The 20320-nt window shown below is 40.6% G+C and overlaps 1 protein-coding gene across 6 annotated transcripts in view; it reads left to right on the top strand.

The window, feature by feature from the left end:
• Positions 1-1846: 1846 nt before the first annotated feature.
• The window catches only part of MARK1 (microtubule affinity regulating kinase 1), a 58740-nt gene continuing 40266 nt past the window's right edge, over positions 1847-20320 (top strand). For 3 of the 6 annotated variants that reach the window (XM_054062045.1, XM_054062049.1, XM_054062044.1), the window contains exon 1: positions 1847-2054. In XM_054062045.1, coding sequence (XP_053918020.1) covers positions 2004-2054 — 51 coding nt within the window. In that variant the 5' untranslated portion in view covers positions 1847-2003. The remainder of the gene's footprint in view (positions 2055-20320) is intronic. The other 3 variants (XM_054062050.1, XM_054062046.1, XM_054062048.1) reach the window with 2 other exon arrangements.

The raw sequence follows: 20320 nt of genomic DNA, 5'->3' as shown, positions 1-20320 counted from the left end.
TAACAATCCATGCCCTTTCACAAGCACCTAATGGCTTCCTGGAGATAGATACACAACCCATTGCGTGTCTTCCAAAGTATTTTAATAAGGAAGGTCTTTCAGAACAAGGATTGTGTTTACAGCATTTTATAAAAATATTTACAGCCTCAGCTACAAAAGTATGTTGAAATATTGCAATGGAAATTCAGGCACGTTGTTTTCCTTTGGGTTTTGGTGCAGAGGAGGTTATTTCTTTATTTTAACAGATTACTTTTATAATTTGGTGAAGGATTGGCTGGTTTTATAGCAAAAGCTGCTGTCGTGTAAACACCAGTGACTTCTCAAAGACAAAATTGTGTGTATGGTTCTAATTTTAAGTACATGAGGTCATCGGTTAAGTGTTCAAAGACTGTGTGCTGGTCGGACATGAGTGGAGAGAAGTGTTGCACAGAGTCTTGATCTGATTTCAGCTTCAAGTGGGTCAGAAACAGGAATAAATGGCTTGATTTGCACAGATGCTGACAGAGGGGTTTACAAGCCTCCAGAAACTCTGTGGCTTGTGGACACGGAGCTGTGTGGGAGGTGGACAGGGTTGCCCCACCGCCCTTTCCAAGGCTGACTCCTGGCAGTGGTTGAGTGTCTGTGGCAATCCACTCTGACTCCTCATATGAGGAGTGGCTAAAGTCACTTGGTCTGTTCAGCCTGGAGAAGAGGAGACTGAGAGGGGCCTCACAGGATTTTACTGCTTCCTCACAAGCAAAGGAGGAGAAGCAGGCATTGATCTCTTCTCTCTGATGACCAATGACAGGACCCAAGTGAATGGCAGGAAGATGTGCCAGGGGAAGTTTAGGCTGGACATGAGGAAAAGGTTCTTCACCCAGAGGATGGTGGAGCACTGGAACAGGCTCCCCAGGAAAGCGGTCATGGCACAAAGTCTGACAATACTCAAGAAGCATTTGGACAATGCCCTCAGATACATGGTGTGAATGTTGGGGTAGTCCTATGCAGGGACAGGAGTTGGACTTGATAATCCTTGTGGGTCCCTTCTAACTGAGGACATTCTGTGTGATTCTGGGTCTCCTTGAGTCCCGCCAGCCTCCTCTCGGGCCACCCCCAGCCTGGCAGGATGAAGGCTGTGCCCCAGGGGGGTATGTAGCCAGCAGGTCGAGGAAGGTGATTCTGCCCCTCTACTCCGCTCTTTTGAGTCCTCACCTGGAGTAATGCGTCCAGTTCTGGAATCTTCAATATGAGGATATGGAGCTGTTGGAATGGGTCAAGAGCAGGGCTATAAAGATGATTAGAGGGCTGGAGCACCTCCCATACGAGGACAGACTGAGAGAGTTGGGCTTGTTCAGCCTGGAGAAGGCTCCGAGTACCTTCTTCCAGTACCTGAAGGGGCTACAAGAAAGCTGGGGAGGGATTTAGGGCATCGAGTGATAGGATGAGGGGGGTATAGCTTTAAACTGGTGGGGGCAGATTTAGAGTAGATATAAGGAGGAAATTCTTCACGGTGAGGGCGGTGAGAAACTGGCACAGGTTGCCTAGGGAAGTTGTGGATGCCCCATCCCTGGAGGTGTTCAAGACCAGGCTAGATGGGGCCTTGGGCAGCCTGATCTTGTGAGAGGTGTCCCCGCCCATGGCAGGGGGTTGGAACTGGATGGGCATTGAGATCCTTTCCAACCCAAACCATTCAACGATTCTACGCAGTGTGGGTAGCCCCCCCTCCTCGTTCTTCCTCCTTAGAGAGTCGACCCCCTCCTCCCCCCTCCAGGCCATCCCCGTCTGTTTCGGTGCCACCGTCCCCTTCCCGCCCGCCCGCACCGCCCCGCGTTGTGCCGGGCCCGCCCGCGCCGCTTCCTGCGGGGGCGGGGAGAGACGCGGGGCCGGGCGGAGCCGCCACTGCGCTGCCGGGCGCTCACCTGGGCGCGAGGAGGAGGCGGAGCGGGGCGCGCGCCATGGCGCGGGGCGCGTAGCGGGGGCGCCGGCGCTGCTTCCCCCTCCTTCTCTCCCTCCTTCCTGCAAACATGTCCACCCGCACGCCGCTGCCCACCGTCAACGAGCGCGACGCCGAGAACGTGAGTGCCGTCCCCCCCCACCGCCTCCCTCCTCTCTGCGGGCCTCGCCGGGCCCGCACCGGCCCCCCCAGCCCGGGGCCTCAGAGCCGGCAGCTCCCCCCGCGGCCTCAGGGCTGGGCCGGCCCCGCCAAGGCCCTCCACGGCCTCTACGCCGCCCAGGCCCGGTGCTCGAGGCCCGGGAGCTGCCCCTGCCCGGGCCAGGCGCGGCCTGTCCCGCCGGGCGCCCCTCGCCGTGGCCTCGCGCCTCCGCTCCTCGCCTTGCCGAGCTGCCCTTATTTGTGCCTGGCTGCCCGCAGACCCCCCTTGTGCCCCGCTCCGGGGTGTCTCTGGCCTCGGCTCGCCCTCCACGGCATCCAGCCCTTCTCCGTCTTTGTTCGGGTCTGCACCTCGGAGGTGGTCCCCGGCGTTGCCGTCCATGTACTCCTTTCCTCATGTTTTGCTTTGTGTTGTGTCGTTGTGTCCTTGGTAGCTCCCCGAGTTGATTGTTTGTATCTTCCTTTGTGCTGTGTGGAAACATCTTTGCTCTTCCTCTGCTCCGCCTGGACTTGTAAGGGAGCAGGAGCGTAGTGTTGTCTCCCTTGTGGTGGGCTTCCCACAGAAAATAATTTGGTTTGGCTCTCATAGGCGGTGTAGCCGAGATATCTAAAAATCCTGGACCGTGCCTGGTCCTGTCCATCGGTGGCAGCTGTTTAAATAGATGAGGTATGAAATTTTCATCTTTGCTGAGAAGACCAGTATTAAAGGATGTAGAAGAACAGTATTAAAAGAGTTATGTTTGGAATGTGTGTTAGACATATAATCATGGAATAGTTTGAGTTGGAAGGGACCTTAAAGATCATCCAGTTCCAACACCCCTGTGATGGGCAGGGACACCTCCCAGGCTGCCCAAGGCCTCATCCAGCCTGGCCTTGAACACGCACAGAGATGCAGCATCCACAACTTCCCTGGGCAGCCTGTTCCACTGCCTCACCACTTTCGTGGTGAAGAAACCACTCTTGTGGTGAAGAACATCATTAGACATCATCACTAGAAGACATCACTAGTTGCCTTTGGGAAGGTGACAGGGGGCACAAGAGGGGGAAAAGAAGTCACACAAAATTTAATATGTGCAATCACATCCAGCTTCTACTTGGTTGGAAAGCAATCAGTAAGAAGCCAAGGAAAATGGTCTGGTGGGTTGAAATGAGTTGGAGAAGGCGCTCATTTGTATTGCATGAATCTATAGAGATTCTGACCAACAGTAGGTGCTCATTATGTTTGTTATTGTACAAGGCAAAGCAGCCGTGTCTGCTGAATAGGTTACTGAATGGTATGAAATGTGAATATGTGAAGAGGATTTGGAAGGCAGAGATAACAGAAATGAGATAGTATAGTTAGAGAAGTGAAACCCTAGCTTGGTGTCTTATTATAATGAGCTTTTAGTATCGGTTGCCTAGTGGAAGTTTAGTCGACATGGCAATATTCGCCTGGTTACTAGTTAAAGCAAGTAGATTCATTTAATCTGTCCTTACTCTTTGTGGCCTGATGAGTGCTGTATTAGTGTCAGAATGAAAGCGAGTCCTTGAGATGAGAATGAAAGTTTAGATTTAATTAAAATACAAAGTCCAGGTGTGAGTGATGCATGTTACTCATGAGTCTGCATTTCAAATGTATGTAGGAACGTAGGTGAGAGATAGATGACAGAAAGGGATTAGAAATATTTTTGCATATATCCAGTAATATAGTATGTGAGACTTGCAAAGTACATTTACGCAGGCAAATGGCAATATTCTCAAATGTCATCAACTTCTACAGCATGAAAACTTCAATTAGAATGTTAGTAGTTCATTTAGCAAATATGCTACTTTTGAATGCTGTATTTTGACACCTGGAGATATTTTATTTTTTTATTATTTCAGAGAGTGCATTTGGATATCTAAAATCCCCCAAGCTTGTACATGATGTCAAAATACTCAAAATTGCACACTTGCCCCTGAAGATGTTGGCAGGTCTGTAACCCAGTGCTAATGAATATAATTCTCCAGTCAGATAAACAGTAAAGAGCTGTGCGGTAGTAAGTTCCCATATCTGCACAAAGTAATTGTAGTGCTGCCATTAGCATGGTGTCTGCTGGGTTTTGGAGCAAAGATGTCGAGGAAGTTGTCCGTTCTGCCCATCAGGGAGCCTTCGGAAGCCATCTGAGCCCCCCGTGGTCTCCCTTATGTAAGGCCTTTTGCTGTAGTGGCAAACATGGGACAGAGGAGGAGGTGGTCCATTGCTGTCTTCACAAACAGCAGTATTCCTTGATTTGAAATGGACTCTGTCAGAGTGAGGTGAGACTCTTAATTTACTTTTAATGTGCTTCCTCCTGCTAATAAACACTAATGGACTGGGGAAGTGTTTATGCTGATGGACCTCCATGCACAGAGTTTAGCTACTAAGCTCTGGGTAACTGAGGTGGTAAGGACTTGCAACTGAAGGGAGAAGTTGTTGGAAACAGTGAAAACTTAGAGCAGTGGAAGTGTGAGTGGCTTTGGCCTGGTAAATAAATCCATCTTTGTAGTGCATATTTCCAGTTCTCGAGTACATGTATTAGCAAAGCCCTCCTGAGTTGTGCAGCTAATGGTGATCTTCTGGAGAGCACTTTTTTAATTCTGTCTCGTAGACGTGGCCATTTCAGCAATGTTGCTCCATTGTGTGACTCTCAAGGGACAGACTAGAGCTCTGTATCCTGGAGAGAGATGATTGATGGTTCTGAGTACAAACCTATGTATGCATCCAGCTGCGCTTTGCACGTGGTGTGAGGTCGTTGCATGAAGTCATGAGGAACTATCCTATCACTGCCACCCTCTGTCTCTTGGCAGCTGCTTTCAGTGCTCTTCAAAACAGAAAATAAATAAAATTTCAACATATGCTTTTCTCAGAAAGTATGCAAGCGTGTTTTCTATCATTTGACAAGAAAAATATTATAATAATTGGATATAGCACCTAACCTAAGTGTATATATTCCTTGAGGAATTATGGGAGTTCTTAGTGGGATGGCTGAAAAATGTGCATATTTCCATAATACTTTGTGCCTTTTATCTCACAGCGGCTTTTGGAAGTAGTCTAGAAGGGATGAGATCATGCAGCAGATTACTTGATAAGGTCTTATTAGAAGGCTGGCGTGAAATGTACAGGGACTGCTGACAAAGGACAAACAACAGGTGGAGCGAAACAGTGGTTGTGAAGCAGGCAGTATGTGTATAACTGATAGGTCTGTTATAGAAATTCACACTTTTTTTTTTTTTTCCTCTTTCTGTTCTTCTTTGCATCTTCTAATGCTGTTTTCTAGCATAAGTCCATAAATATTTTTCACTGGAAATGTTAATTCTCTTTCATGAAAGCTATATTTAAGGAAACAAAATAGCATATGATTGTCAAATGCTTATTCCTGTTGAAAGGTTTATTGGGAAACTTGAGGAAATTAACGGATGGAGGCAGCACAGTAAAGAGTATTTTCATTCCTGTTACCAGATTTATTTTTTCAAGTAAGAGGTAAGAGTAGTATTGGAAATAATAAGTGCCTGTGTTTTGATTTTGTAAATTAGCTATTTACAGCTTCCTCTTGATAACAGTTTACATAGGCTGTGGTAGGTAATGTTTTGGTGCATTCAGAGACTTGCAGTTGGGGTTAGTTTGGGTGAAATGAGCTTCCCATCTCTGCTGACAGGGACAGGAATCTAGCTGTGAGCTGGACTAGCTCTATTCTTTTCTTTTCACCGAGTTGGTATTTATTGAGAAAAGACATACTTTTATATTTTTTCCTTCATATTGTATTGTATTGTGTCATTAAATTTGGGAATGGATTTCCTGAATTAAGGCAAAAGAAAAGAAATGCGTCAATAATACATTCTCTTAAATGAGAACTCTCTTTATGAGAGCTCTATGTAAGAAAAGACTGGCATCAACAGTTGGCTGTGTACTATTTGCTTTAGTAAAATTAATGAAAGTGAGAATGCTGTAGTTTTTTTCTGACACAGGGACCTCATAGTCTGGCATAAGAAAATACCTTTTTTCTATGATAAGTGTAATTTAATATTTTGAGGATATTGCTATTAATTGTAAGCTAACTATTATTTGTTTGGGCTGTGGTGTCTAGCTATGTTATAAGGTATCATTTTGCTTTGTACTTGTCAGACACATAAAAGTTCGTTAATTCTGCTTGCTGCAGCGGTCTTGCGTTTTTATGGCAGAAGAAGGGACAAACAAGGCGGGAGTGCTGGATAGTAACGCTGGCCAGAGTTGAGGAGGAATATGAGAATTGTGGTTTGTCTTCCCTAGCTAGTGCCATATCAGAATGATTAAGAGCTATCATGGTAGAGCGGGTTTTAAGGATAATACCTATGGTCATGTGATTTGCTTCATTATCATACAAATAATTATAATTTGGACACCGATCTGCTGGCTAGCGAGGGAAAGACGATATCTTGGATGCCAGCTAGAGTGGGTGTGGTTAAGGATGACTTTCTGGTAGCGGAGGCAAGTAGACAGCTGCATTTCAAAGAGGAAAAAAAAAATTAACAGGGCAAGAGATAAGAGGATGGAACTAAGTGGTCAGGTTGGGGGAATAACAATTATACCATGTTTAATTTCTTCCTGTTTTGTTTTTTTTTTTCTTTTCTGGAGTTGCTTTTGCACAATAAGAACACATGTTTTTGATTTGGACAGAGGGGGCGTGGGAGAAAGTATCTGACAAGAATTCTTTCTTTCAGTGCCTTAAGCAGAAGAATGGCCTAGTTTCCAGGCCTTATGGGTTCAAGAGTACAGCTGTATCTTTCTTATCCACAAGAGATGTACTTTAGCAAAGTGGAGACTGCCTGTAGTTTTCCCTTGTAAGATTGTTTTTCTTGATTGTAAAATACAACATTTGGTCATATGTTTGTTTGAATTGTAAGAACAGGGTATGCTCTCCTGATATGATTTTGAAGGTGTATATTTTCTCAATGCAGACCTTTTGGTGCCGTTTTCGTTCAGCTCTTGAGCAAGCTCTTGTGTTGTGGGGAACAACACATTTGGCTAGCGCATTGGGCATGGAAAGAGCAAGGTTCGTTTTGTTATGAAGTGTGTTATCGATTTTGAAGTTAGCCTCCTATGAATAATAGGGTCATGGGACAGGTAATACAGATATCTAGTTTCATTTTCCTTCTGTAAAGAGAAATATTTTGGAACAAATGAGTAAAAATGTAGCTTCGTGCTTCAGCATTCTTTCTAGGCATTTGTATTCATGTAGGCATATAGTGTTAGAGTTCAGAAAGAGTTAACGCAATTTGTTTGTACTACTAGTGTCATTTAATTTGAAGTTCATAGGTAAGCATAAAGTTAGATTGTTTGTGGTCGGTGTTCTGAAAACTGTACTTACATGGTCAGTGGAGTTAAACGCTGAACCAGAACAAGGAGATTATGTTCCATGGAGTTCTTGTTGTCAGTGAGGCCTCTACCATTGTAGTTTTCTGATCACGCAGACTTACTGTTTATATTAATATAGCTTTGTAAATTTTCTAACTCCACACTTAACATGTTTTAATAATCAGTAAAGGCAGGATTTATTGTTTTTCCTGTGGCACCCAAGTATTTCTATAAATTAATGTTTCTACTATAAATGTGGTAAGTTTCTACCATCATGTTTGTTTAGCAGAGGGAGCTCCTTCTAACTTCTAATTGATATCAATAGTTTAAGCACAGAAGAAAATTGAAACTACTACTTTTTATAAACGCAGATACAGTGATTTCTGGAGAATTATGTTCTCAGTCAGTGAATTGTATTAGCACTTGCAAAGTTCTTTTTCTTGTTACCACAATTTAGTATAGACCTAGCTTTAATATCTTACTGATGTTTGAGAGACAACTTTAAAGACTTTTGCAGTAGAGCAAATTCATTGAGAAACTATCCTGTAAAAAAGAGAGACAGAAATCTGTGGTACAACTAAAGCCCTAAGGGAAAATTCTTACAAGTTGGGCTGCTAAGAACTTGCGAGTTTCAGCAAACTTTTAAAATGTTGTGATATCAGAGAGAAAGCATTTTATTACTTCTCTTTAAATAATATTTTTTAGTAGCTTTAGTTTTTTTTTAGATATGGGTTTATGCTCTCTGCTGTGCTCCACCTTAACTATACTACTTGTAAGTTGCTATAGACAGTGACATATTTCGAACTTAGCTTGTGTTGTGGTCATGATGCCATCTATTAATTTTTTCTTGTTGTTAGAAACGCAGTGCTTGCTTTTTTTAGGTTGTTTCTGTTCTTAATCCTTCTGGAATTTCAGAATCACAGACAAAAATATCATCACTTACATTTTTTTCTGGATCTTCTTTCTCAAAATGTTTACTCCTACTAGGTAATTGTAAATTAAGAGAAACATTGTCCACAGTTGAATATTTCTGAAAACAACTATGAAAGCAGGAAAGTTCCATTGAAACAGTCGCATAATTCAGTTGAATGAAAATAATGAATCTGAGTTTTAACAAGTTCTTTCTCCACATTAACTACCAAACCTGCTTAATTGTTAATGTTTCTCTGCTTTTTTCCACATTCTAAGTTAACATATTTTTTTTGTGTTCTCTCTGCTCAGTGCTAAACTGAGGTCAGTTGTATTTCATCTAAGAAAGAAAATGTCTCTTTTATGGGTTTTTTTTTTCTGTGAATAACTAAGTAAAATAGTGAAATGAAAGGATTGCTGAGATCTCAAGGTCATTTTAAGACTTTGTAGGTGTATGTGGTAATGCAGCTTAGACAGTTTTGGTCAGCATCCTGGCAAATCTAAGGTTAAAAGTTCCAAGAGGATGAGATGGTCCTTGTTTCTAAGGCAGGTTTCCCTGCCCTTGTTTCGTCTTATTTTTTCTAAGTAGTGACCAAACACACTATAGCTATGATAGTAAAATAATTTAAGGCAGAAGAATTGAAAGTACTCTTTGTGCTTATCATAATCGTGCTTCTTTTTGAACTGAGATGGCAGTTTAAAAAAAATGAATTTAATTGTTTGGGTTTAGGGGCGTTGTTGGGTTTGGTTTTTTTTTCAGGTCAGCATTTTGTCAGGGATTTCTTCCTGTATACTTTCAAAGAAAGCACCAATTTATTCTGAAAGACATATGTTCACAGTCATAGTAAGGTGTCTGCACAGTTTAATTCACCCTGATGACAATTAACCTTTAAAGCAATGAACCAAATGTGCTCATGGAGCGGTGCCATGGATTAGGCTGTAATGATTGATCAATAGAATGTATTTACGTAAAACCCAAAAGTGCAGGTTTTCTGTGCATCTCTGTAGAATAGAAGGTCATTATGTTATTATAAAATTCTCCATCTTACCAGGATACCTGATTGACAGTCACTTTACATCACTGAAATCATTGTGGAAAACAGTCTCTCTTCTGCTGGAATGAATGCATTATCTGTGTGTTTTCAAGTTCTTGCATTCTGTTGTTTGTTTGTATATGGATCCAGGAAAAAGTAGTTTGCCTTTCTTTATCTTGCCATTCCTATCCTTGTAGGACACCGTAGATTTAGGCTGTGGGTATTACAATGAGAAGTGGTCTCTGCTCCACTAGTTTGGCTTGCATTTGGCTAGCATTAACGTGTCTTACGGTAAAGATGACTTCTGTAAAGAGTCCCAAGTTGTTCAAGATATAGGTGCTCTGTACCAGTGACTCCCGGCCCTTTTGTTTACAAAATATTTCAGGTTTGCAACCATTTACAAAAATGTAAGACATGCTATAGAAACCCACTTTCATAGTACAGTAATACAAGGTGTTTTGAAAAAAAAAAAGTTTATTTTTCTTCACACTTGCATTCTTCAAAAGACTGGCAGTGTATCAGCAAGAAGAGGACTGTTGGTTACAGTAAGCTTTAGCCAGTTTCCATTGTTTTCATTTCCAAGCTGCATACCAAATATAAAGAAGCACTTGGAAAAAAAATGAGTGGTAGAACATTCTTTAAATTGTTCGGTCATGTTGAATGCCCAGTAAGTATAATACTGGTGTGTGTGTATATGTATGTGTTCCTAGTCCTAATGATTTCTCAGCTAAGGGTTGATAAACATAGTTGAGTTACACTGAGGAGACAGTGAAACATGTTCATGACTTCAGATCAGCGTCTCCCTCGCTCACCATGACCTTAGTGGTGTGTTGGCAGTAAGTAGAATTAGAATTCTGTTTTTCATTTAAACATGTAGCCTGTATAATTCACAAAAGTAGAAAAATGTTAATTGGAGCAGAGAATGATATCCAAACTTATAATGTATTGTAATTGATTCAACCTAAGGAGCTTTGTCCAGTTGTGTTGCAGAAATCTGTTTTAAGCATACGTAGTTATGATATAAATAAGACACAACTTTATTTTACCTCTGATAAAAGCACTTGTGTAGTCTATCAACATTTGCATAGCTGAACATTCAGAGTTACTGGATAGCCCATGGCAGTCTTTTGCAAGAACAGATAATGATAATATTACTGGTGACAAGAGTCTAATTGTTTTTGTATTATAAGGTAATACTCGTGCATGATAACTCTTAAAATTTCAAGCAGAGACAAAATTAGGCAAGATTGTTAGGAAGAAGTGATGTATATCCTTCATTAGACAGATGTGGTTGGAGAGAATAGATTAGATTTGGATAGATTAGGCTCTAGCAGGGCTTGCTATAAAGGCTCCTGCCCAAGGCTAACCTCGTGGTAAAACCTGTAGTGCCTCTGCTCTACTGTGCTTCTGTAGGAGGATCCACACCTTGCTCATGATGCAGTAAAACTCGTACCTTCTTGGAAGTGGAGGCACAGCCTTAGTCACTGCGATAGAGTGCTATTTTCAGCTCTCCTGGACGCTTTCCTGCCGGCTGCCTCCTTTTCTCACTCTTGGTTCTTGTCTTTTCCATATTAACCCAATACTTAGGAAAAAAGTGAAAGAAAAATAAAGGAAAACATCTTTTACTTGTCTCCAAGCAGCCCCCTTTTTTCAGATAAAGGCTATTTGTTTGTAATCTTAATGTTAAAGGTTATCACATAGACAGTTTTTCTTATTTAGTCCCACAAATATTTGACCAATTTAATTTTAACCCTGGTGGTAGTCTGTAACCTGCCATCACAACAGCTTTATCCTTATGTAGTTCCTCGTATCCATCTTTCGGAGATTCAGTTTGTGCCTTTTCATTAAGTTGCTGGCTACTTAATAACTAATTTCCTACCTTATCACAAACTTGCCCTCCCATCTTTGCCCCCTCCCCATGTTTTGCTTACTAGCATGGTTTTGTGCTTGAGCTTGCATACTTGTTGCCAACTTCCTTATACTTCTTGCTCTTTCTGGGACCCTCTCTGTTTTTGCTCATTTAATGACATAAGCAAAAACAATAGAAACCTTTACTGAAGCTATGTAGGTGTAGCTCCTGTTTATCCTTCAAGTAATATCCTTTTGTATAAATCCCGAGGAGCATTTTAGTTTGAGAATAATCTCAATTGTAAAGCTAAAGGAAGTGAAGAAAAGCTCTGCTGTGGGTGGGTTCGTGGAGCAGTTTCTGTTTTGGGGGCTGCTCTTGAAATAATTAGCGAAAAGGATTTTTACAACTTGAAATACTTGTCAGTTAGACTATATTTTGCTTGCTCTGCATTTCCTTCTCTCCCTGTAGTGAAGTTACTGTGCTTTCTTCTCTCAGATAACAGCAGAGAGTAACCAAAGCTTTGTAACAGCTGCTTAGAAAGGGCATAGTTTTATAATGTTCTTTGTAGAGAGAGATTTTCCTCATAAACTTTGTAGTTACATGAGGAATTTAATGTGTGAGAATTGCAAAGTTACGGAAGTGAAGTGTAGAGCATATAGAGCGTACTGCAGTGCATGTAGCGGCAGTGTGAATTAATCACTTGTGCTTAAACAGTAAATATCTGAAATTCCTTTTGAGAGTGCATGCTTGGCTTCAGTTGTAGAGAAGTTTCTAATTTTCAGACATCTCTGTTCTTACTTATAATAAGCAGAGGCATAGCTCAAAAATTCAGAGAATCTTGTGTTAAGAAGAGTCTGATTTTTGCTGTATAAATAGTCATGGCTTGTTAAATGCTACGTTGAGCTCTTACAGAAGATATGGTTGGTTTCCACAAATGGATTACATGTGTAATGCATTTACTAATATTTCTATTCCAGATAATATTATTGATTGAAGGTAATAGAATTCTTTAAAGAATTTGAGGTTTTATTTAGTAATTTTTTTCCAACAGTAATCAGATTTTCTCCCCCTTGCAATTCTTACAGCAAAGACTGTCTACTGGTGGTTTAAAAAGATCTTGAAAATGTCATGGCTTGGTGAAGGACTAAAATGGTATTTTCTCCTTAATATCAGACTGCAGAAGGAACAGCAATTGTAATCATTCCATACATTGAGATGTATACAGAAAATATTAATAATACTGTGTCTGAGTAGCCTTTACCAGGCATACCTATGTCCAGTAGGTTTTCAGATTTGCTTTTCTTAGTATGGTATTAGATGAACAAAGCTGGCTGCTTTTTAGAGTTCTTTCTTCCAGTGATGGACCCAAGATGCACACAAACAAGAAGATTTATGAAAGCACTTCAGAATGAAACTCTTGCTCCATCTACTGCATAGTCAAGAGAAATCTTAGCTACAGAAAATTGGTATGAGCGATGAGGGTCGATCTGATAATATAGATGCTGGAATTAGTCAATGGAAGAGATAATAATTATTAGAGAAAGTAGGCCTACAGCAGTGTTCATACACAGGCTGAGCGAAATATAGTCTCTTGATCCGTGCAAAGCAAAGTAGACTGGCAAAGAAGACCTTTAAATGCAGTTTTTATTTTAAGAAAGCTATTCTTGCTTATCCGGTGATTGCAGAAATTACAGCACTTATTTTCTGCTTTTCTGACTTTCCATTCCTTAAGACTGAATAAAATTTATTCCTGTTTTAATATTAGATGAGATCTGATTAGGTAATAATTTGTTTGGATAACTGTTTGGATAACAGTTTGTTATCCAAACTGTTTCAATGTCCAACTTGGGGCTGAACCAAGAGTGGCCACTGCTAATGGTGAGTGGAGGCCAGCATTGTTGCCAGTGGTTAGTTGCAGTACCTTACCATCTAAATAAAGAAGGCTGCAAATTGCTGACTGATAGCTTGCAGGCTGGGGTACTCCCTAGAGACCTTAGCTGGGGACCTGGGATTCCTCACCCACTGACTGTAAGGGACTGAAGGGAGAAAGTCATACTTTTAATTGGTTTGGGGTTTAGGTTTTTTGGTTTTTTTTTTTTGCTATTTTTTCTTACTGTTGGATTGGCTGCTTGTTTTAATGATTGTATTCATTTTGAATACATACTAGTTATTGTACAACTCTTAAGCTTCATCCATATATATATATGTACATTATGTCTTGCACATTTTCTTACCTCTTCATTTAAATGGGCTGGGTAAATCCAGCTTCTGTTGTTTTTAATATTTTCTCTGTATCCTGTGATGTTTTTTCTTTCACTTTCTTTGCTGACTTACGTAACATGGACTATTGCATTTGTTGTTTTTTTCTTGTTGTTGTGCTTGGCTTTTACACCTTGACTATACAGACATGGTTTCTGTTTACAGTATTCAGTATGTCGACAGCTATCAACAGTATACATGTGATTGTCAGTATTCATTATCTATTGTATTACTGTATCTGCCAGTTTAAAGCATATAAAGAAATAAATTATTTTTTCTAGCTGTATTACATATTTTGCAAAGTTTTAAGGAATATTGCTTTTTTTCTTTTTTTTTTCTTTTTTTTTTTTTTTTTTTTTTGATTTAGCTTCCTAGTTACATGTATTTCTGAAGTGCTAACTTATGGTAATTGAAGCCCAAAGGTTAAAATAGGTGGTTGCATGAGTTTAGAAACAATGGGCTCCGAGGAGGTTGTAGTCTGAGCTCTGTGTAGACAGCACTCTTTGATCACAAGATATGAGGTGGTCCAAGGGGCATACAGTGTTTGGACAGCTTAAAGTTAAGTGTAAATCTGTGCAAGGTTGGGAATGTATTTGCTAAGGTGAAATGTGGTGTAGCATTATCCACATAAAGGTAAATAGTTACTGCAGCCTGACTGAGGACATTTTATTTGATCTGTTAATTAACACTTAGATGAAAAACAGGTCAGAGAGCACTCAGCAGAAGACTGTCTTCCTTTTGCTTTTTCTTTTTTTTTTTCAATTTGGAATTCACTGTGTCACATTATACCAGCTGACTTGGATACATTGTCATAATCTTTCTCTGCGTAAAACATGGTTTACTCTTACAGAGGACCACCTAAGTTTAGTGGTGACCTAATAGCTTTACCTGCAGCTGCTACCATCAGATCAGTCTCTGCTAGACTGTTCTCAGTAGGCAAGACTATTGTGACTGAATGCTGCTAGAGTGCAGGCTCATTAGTAGAAGTGTCCTATGCTGTATAAGATGTTTCTTTCTCTTAGGAAGATGACTGTTTTTCCTGTGCCAAAATATGCATTACTTCTCAAAGTCAACCTTTGTATTGATGCTCATGAAAAAATGTCTGCAGAATGCTGAATCTTATTATATCCTGGCTTAAATATTAAAGCTGCATCTCCTTGACAGAGATGGAATCCGGTAGGCAGGCTGTACTTCAGTCTTCTGAGGCAAGACTTCTTAATGACATCAGAAGGCCTTGCTGCACTGAGATGGTCCAGAAAATATTATCAGGCCTTGAAGCTGAAGAAACTAAGCCTGTGTTCTCTAGTGCAAGAGGCCATGAAAGTGCTTTCTGGATCAGGAAGGATTCCCTATCCCTTTCCTGAAAGTTGCAGCTCCTGTGGAAGGGCATGAGATAGGCCCTATTAATCTGCTGTAGGTCCATATGTTTTTTTTCCTCTTCTAATTCTCAAAATTAACTGGTTGCCCAACTACTTTTGAATACATTTGTGTTGTATGTACTGTATTGTATGAAGGGCAATATTGAGTCTTCGTACCCTTTAGATTAGACCTCCGAGATCCTTAAAAGATGTATGTCAAAAGAATATTGGAAAAGCATTCAGAATATTGGGTAACTTCATTTAAAACATAGCTTGACATGATCCTCAAACGTAACAGACTCCTGCACTGCCCTACAATTTCTTTTCGAGAACATGGGTGCATCACGTGATCACGTGCTATGTATTGCTATCAGGTTGGATTTTTTTAATTGGTCATCCTATCACTTTTTAGAAGCAGGCTTTGTTTCGGAAAGTTAATAAGACCTTGAGGTGAAATAGTCTTCAAAATAAGATGCTAATCTGTTTTGATGGATTCGTCATTGGATCCATTGGATAAATCTAGTAGTGGGGATGTAAAGAGTTTAGAAATGCTGTTCAGTTTGCTAAAGTGATAATGATTTTCTGGTTTAAGTAGCAGAAATGTTAAGGGTGCTTTGCCCATGCATGTCACTCCTAAAGGGTAGTTTCTTAAGCCTGCATTTTGTGCCTTTCCATCTCGCATACTCAGTCCGGGTAAACAGTACAAAAAAGCAAGTCTACTTATTTGTTTGTGGCATCTCTTTGTTTGGTTTGGTGGTTTGTGGTTTTTTGTTTTTTTTTTTACTCCAGTGCTCCGGATTTGGGTTGGGTTTTTTTTTTCCATGTTGTGGAATGGGAATAAGTATCTCCTAGCTAGAGTTTCGCTACTGGTGTTGATTTGCCTCTGGATTATCAAGAAAAGTGGTGTGATCAGTTTTCTTTTACGTGTGGTTCCTGCCCTGACAGTGTGGCTCTATGAGTGCTTGACATGGAGCTGATGTGCTTTGGTCTTCCCACTGCTAGGTGTTCCCCTTCCTTCTTGGGCCTGCACTGATGCTTGAGGAATTGTCTTGAGTGTGCCTGTGCTCAGGGAGCTGGAGGTTACCCTTGCAGAGGAGTTGCTACATTTTGTCTGCCTTCACTTCCTGTGTTGGCTCTCCCTCCTGCTGCCCCAGTGGTAGTGCAGCGATAAGAACGTGTAGGCATTTCGGCAGCATTAGGTTGGTCTCAGCAACCATCATGCCACATGTGTTTTTAGGTATGTAAGGGGCAAGGAAATCATTCCCACTTCATTAACTTTGAGGGAAAGAAAGCATGAACTGGGATTCAGTGCCCAGTCCCAGTTAGCTGTGTGTATGCTTTCCGTGTGTACAAAAAAAATCCCAGTTGGCGCACAAGACTGAGCATTTGATCATAACTGTTGGAACACTTAGCTCTATAATCTGGTTGCTTTTCTGTGAGTAAACCTTGCCTCTTGCTGCTGTTCTCATCTAGATGCAAGCCTCAGATTTCTGGATTGTGGTCTCTAAGCTGTAGAAACAGCCCTTTCCCCTCAGTTTTGAAGTTGGAAATTAAAGCATTTTCTACTGCTTGTACTCCTGCAAAAGTCTGAGAAGCTCCATGCGCTTGACGTTGTCGTGAACCGTAGGTTGTTTAATGCCTCTCTTCTCCTGCCTTTCATCAGGCGGGCTGAAAAATGACCTGGCTGCATCATTTATAAGTGCAATAAAAACTCCTGCCAGTTTCCTTTGCCAGAAGTTTCACTTTCTGGGTGTGTTCCTGTTCTTGGTTGGTTCAATTAACAATAAACATTAGCATTCTGTTTTCTTTCTGTTTTACTGAGGGTTTTTGAAGTAACTGAGTGCCATGGCATTCAGCAGAAGTGCCTCATAGTTGCCGGTATCTCCGGGTGCTGGCAGGATGTCCTGGATGAGCTAGGAACACTCACTGGGAGCTCAGCACTGGCAGGTTTGAAGATCTCATTAAATAAGTCAAAAAAGACTGGGAAGGTTAAACTGATCACCTTCTGAGGAAAGATCAATGGCTGGCAAGAAGTGCTGAAAGAACTCTCTGTGTAAAGGGCAGCATTTAAACTTGTCCAGGAGGCTCCAGCAGGATTTGCTTTCTTCTTTCCTTCCTCCCTGATGTTCATGTTAGGTTTTGTGGATGAGGGATGTTAGCCATTTTGTCAAGAAAGGAAACGTTTTACTCTCTTACTCTATAGGGCTGACTGTAGCTTCTAGTACTACCAAGTGAGAAATAAAAATGAGTGGAAGTTAGAGGATTTTAGGAAAAACACTTTTTTTTCCTCTTCTGCAGCAGCTTTTAGCTGGCTTGTCTCAGTTTTCACTGTGGCTACAGGGAGGGTTTGGTTTTGTAGTAATTAATGGAGATTATATGGACTGACTATCCTGAATTAGCACTGGAAAATCTTGTTTGTGTGTTTGGGATGAGTCAGGAAGGGAAGTGCCAGGTTGAAATAACTGTGCCAATTCTGAGTGAAATGGAACAAAGGCAGGAAGGTCCTGTTCTTCTGCACCTGCACGCCTGGCTGAACTGAGGGCTTCAGGCCTGGGGAGAGGAGGAAATGTGTTCTCTGAGTTCAGGTTACAAGACCTGATTTAATGCCATGAAGGTATTAGTTTTTGTGAAATGTTTTGACTGATTTCTCAGGGGAGGATTGGTGCTTTTTTTTTTTTTTTTTTTAAATAAAAGCTCTCTGTGATTCCATGTGATAAAGAGCTCCACCCTTCCATATGACATTACTTCTGTGTTTAAAAATAAAAAAAATGAAAGCAAGCTTACTAACATGGTCAGAATTTATGACAGGTTAGTGTCACTGTATGAAAATTTTAAGTATTCTGAATAACCTTGTGTATGAACTTTTGAAACTCATGTTAGCTGTATGTGGTGCTGTTTTCTGTCGTAGATTGCTTCTAGTATGGAGGTGTAAACATTGCATCCTGTGTAGTTTGGGATTAGAAAAAAATTTCTGTCTCAAAGTTGGCAAACCTAATTTTGATATATCTCACTAAGCTGTGTTGAACACTTAAAAAGGCAACCAGCCAAAGAGAAACCCCAAAACTTCTAAGGGGCTTAGAAACCATAGTAACAAGTACTGGATAAGATTTAATCAATGCTCAGTGTAAGTTTACCTATCACAAGCACGTACGTAAGCTTTTAGAAAGGAATCTTTATAGTGTGCTGGTATTGAGGGATTGTATTTCACCTTGCAACAGAAAATTTTTACCTTTTCTTGAAGTCTTTTTTTAATTTTTTTTATATAAAAAATATTACAATTGGGAAGAAAAGTAAAGAGATACAAAAAAAAGAGAGAGTAAGGGGAAGTTATTTTGTCTTAGTATCTCACTTGATGCTGTATATTGAAATCCATGCTTATAGTTCGAGTTTCTAAACAAGAGTTTTATAAAATGCTGTTCAGAGTTACAGGATCAGTTAATGCGTCCATATGCTTGACTGAGGTCAGCTTTATTAAAAATCATTGGTTTTTATTGCTGATAGCTTCAAGATCTTTCAAAAGTTCATGCTTGGACTTCCTACTAATATGTAAATCTGATATAAACAGAAGGATGCATACGCACGTGTCTGATTATTTTCTTTGTGCACTTCTAGAAAGCCTGTGTGAGCAGGCTTGAGGTATGAGTACAAGTAAATGACAAATGTCACAATTTTGTCAGATTCTCTTTGTCTCCACCATGCCTTAGTGTCTGATTTAAAATTTGTATGTACTTCCCCCCCTCACTGTGTGACTCTGTGTGTGTTTTTCTGAGCAGAGTTCTGCGTGTTATCCTGTTTCAGTAGAGTAAGTTGATTGCTTCAGCTTTTTTATTTTATAATGACACAAAGTTTCTATTGTGCATTCCCGATCCACTATGTATTTAATTGCTGGTAAGGAATTATTAAAAGAATCATGTGTGTCTTTTTTTAATTGTCCCCTCCAAAGCACTTTTTCACGTGTCCGAGACGTATGAAAAATTAGAGTAGGTAGTGCTCTATTAATGTTTTGATTGAGATCAGAGGTACTTAAGTAATGGTAGTATGATGCGACGGGTATACATGATGAGAGTAGACTTTGGTTTTCTGCAGATGTGAGATTTACCTGGAAGAGGAGTGAAACCCCTTCTGGCACTAGCTGGTGGATCAGTTACTGTCCTGTTGAGCAATTCAGAGTTGAACCATGTAAACCTGGACCTCTGGGTGCTCTGTATATATGACACAGAACAAAGTGATCCGAACATTTCTGTTGATTTCTTCATAGAGGTTTGCTGAGATCTTTAGAAGAGTTGGACTCTACTAGTTTAGTTTGATTGCTACTTCAGGAAAAGAGGAAGACTTTTGAGGTGGTTTGCTAGAAGCTCCTAGGTCATAAAAGAATAGCTATGGACAGCAAGCAGTTAAAACATGAAAGCAGCTTGTCACCCTAGACATGACTTCTCATCTTTCTCCCTTTTCCTTCCCCTGTATTATGAATCAAAGCTGTTGCAGATCAGAGCTGTTTAGAGGATAGTCTTCTAAACTCTGCAGACTCTGTCTAGGCTAGCTATTTTGATTACCTTGCAAGTATGGCAGCTGTTACAAATGCTCATATGTATGGCACATGCTTGAAAATGTTTGGAGTTATTAATACAAAAATTGGCTGCAAGAAATCTAATTTCAGAAGAAGAGATAATATTGACAGAGGAAGTGTGATGACGTGTTTTTTTTCTAGCGCCTGGTATGCATACTTTACTTCCATGAGCTGACTGTACCAAGGAATTTGCCTTGCAGTAATTCAATATGGGGAAAATTAGGGACTGAGATGTTTCTGTAATCAAATGGGGTGTATTAGTAGGCAGATCGATGGGTGGTAGTTAACCCATTACTCAGAAGGACTATAGAGGCCTTCAGTGTTTTTTGACTGAGGACTGTGGTTTGGTGGCTGGAATAGTTTGGAGGACTCTTTAAGAATAAGCTGTAAGAGCAGTTAATGTGCTCTTATGTGAGCTGTAGGTTATGTGATGCTGTAGGTTTAATTACAGTGTGTAGTCCATGGGAATACTACTACAGTGGCTAGCTAAGTGGCTAAGGGATGCTTGAATAAGTAAAGTAGTGGAGCATGCACTTTGTGCCTAACTTGGAGTTGGTTCTTCCGCACTTTCTCAAAGATATTGCTGGGCATCAGGTCATCTTGCTTTTGCAAAGCTGCCTTGGGTAAACAGGGAAAATGATAGCTTTGAGTCTTGTGGAAGCAATCGGTCAGGTTAACTCTCTTGTGATTTCGGTGCCTTGGACTTTCTGTAATAACTCTAATAGAGTGTGTCAAAACTAAACCTGGAGAGGAGTAGTGTGTGAATTGAGCTCTCTTCGGTCATAGTCCAGTTGGACTTAGTTTTGTATGGGATTTTTCTTTTCCTTTTTTTTCTTTTAAATACTTGACTAATGTGCAAAATACTTAAATGGCTGTTCTAACATACTGTTTCAGCTAAACTTTCCTTACTGCTTTTTATTTTA

The sequence above is a fragment of the Cuculus canorus genome, chromosome 3, assembly GCF_017976375.1.
Source record: "Cuculus canorus isolate bCucCan1 chromosome 3, bCucCan1.pri, whole genome shotgun sequence".
NCBI classification, from domain to species: Eukaryota; Metazoa; Chordata; class Aves; order Cuculiformes; family Cuculidae; genus Cuculus; species Cuculus canorus.
Note: the sequence above shows the minus strand (reverse complement) of the source record. Positions and strands in the feature narration are given on the sequence as shown.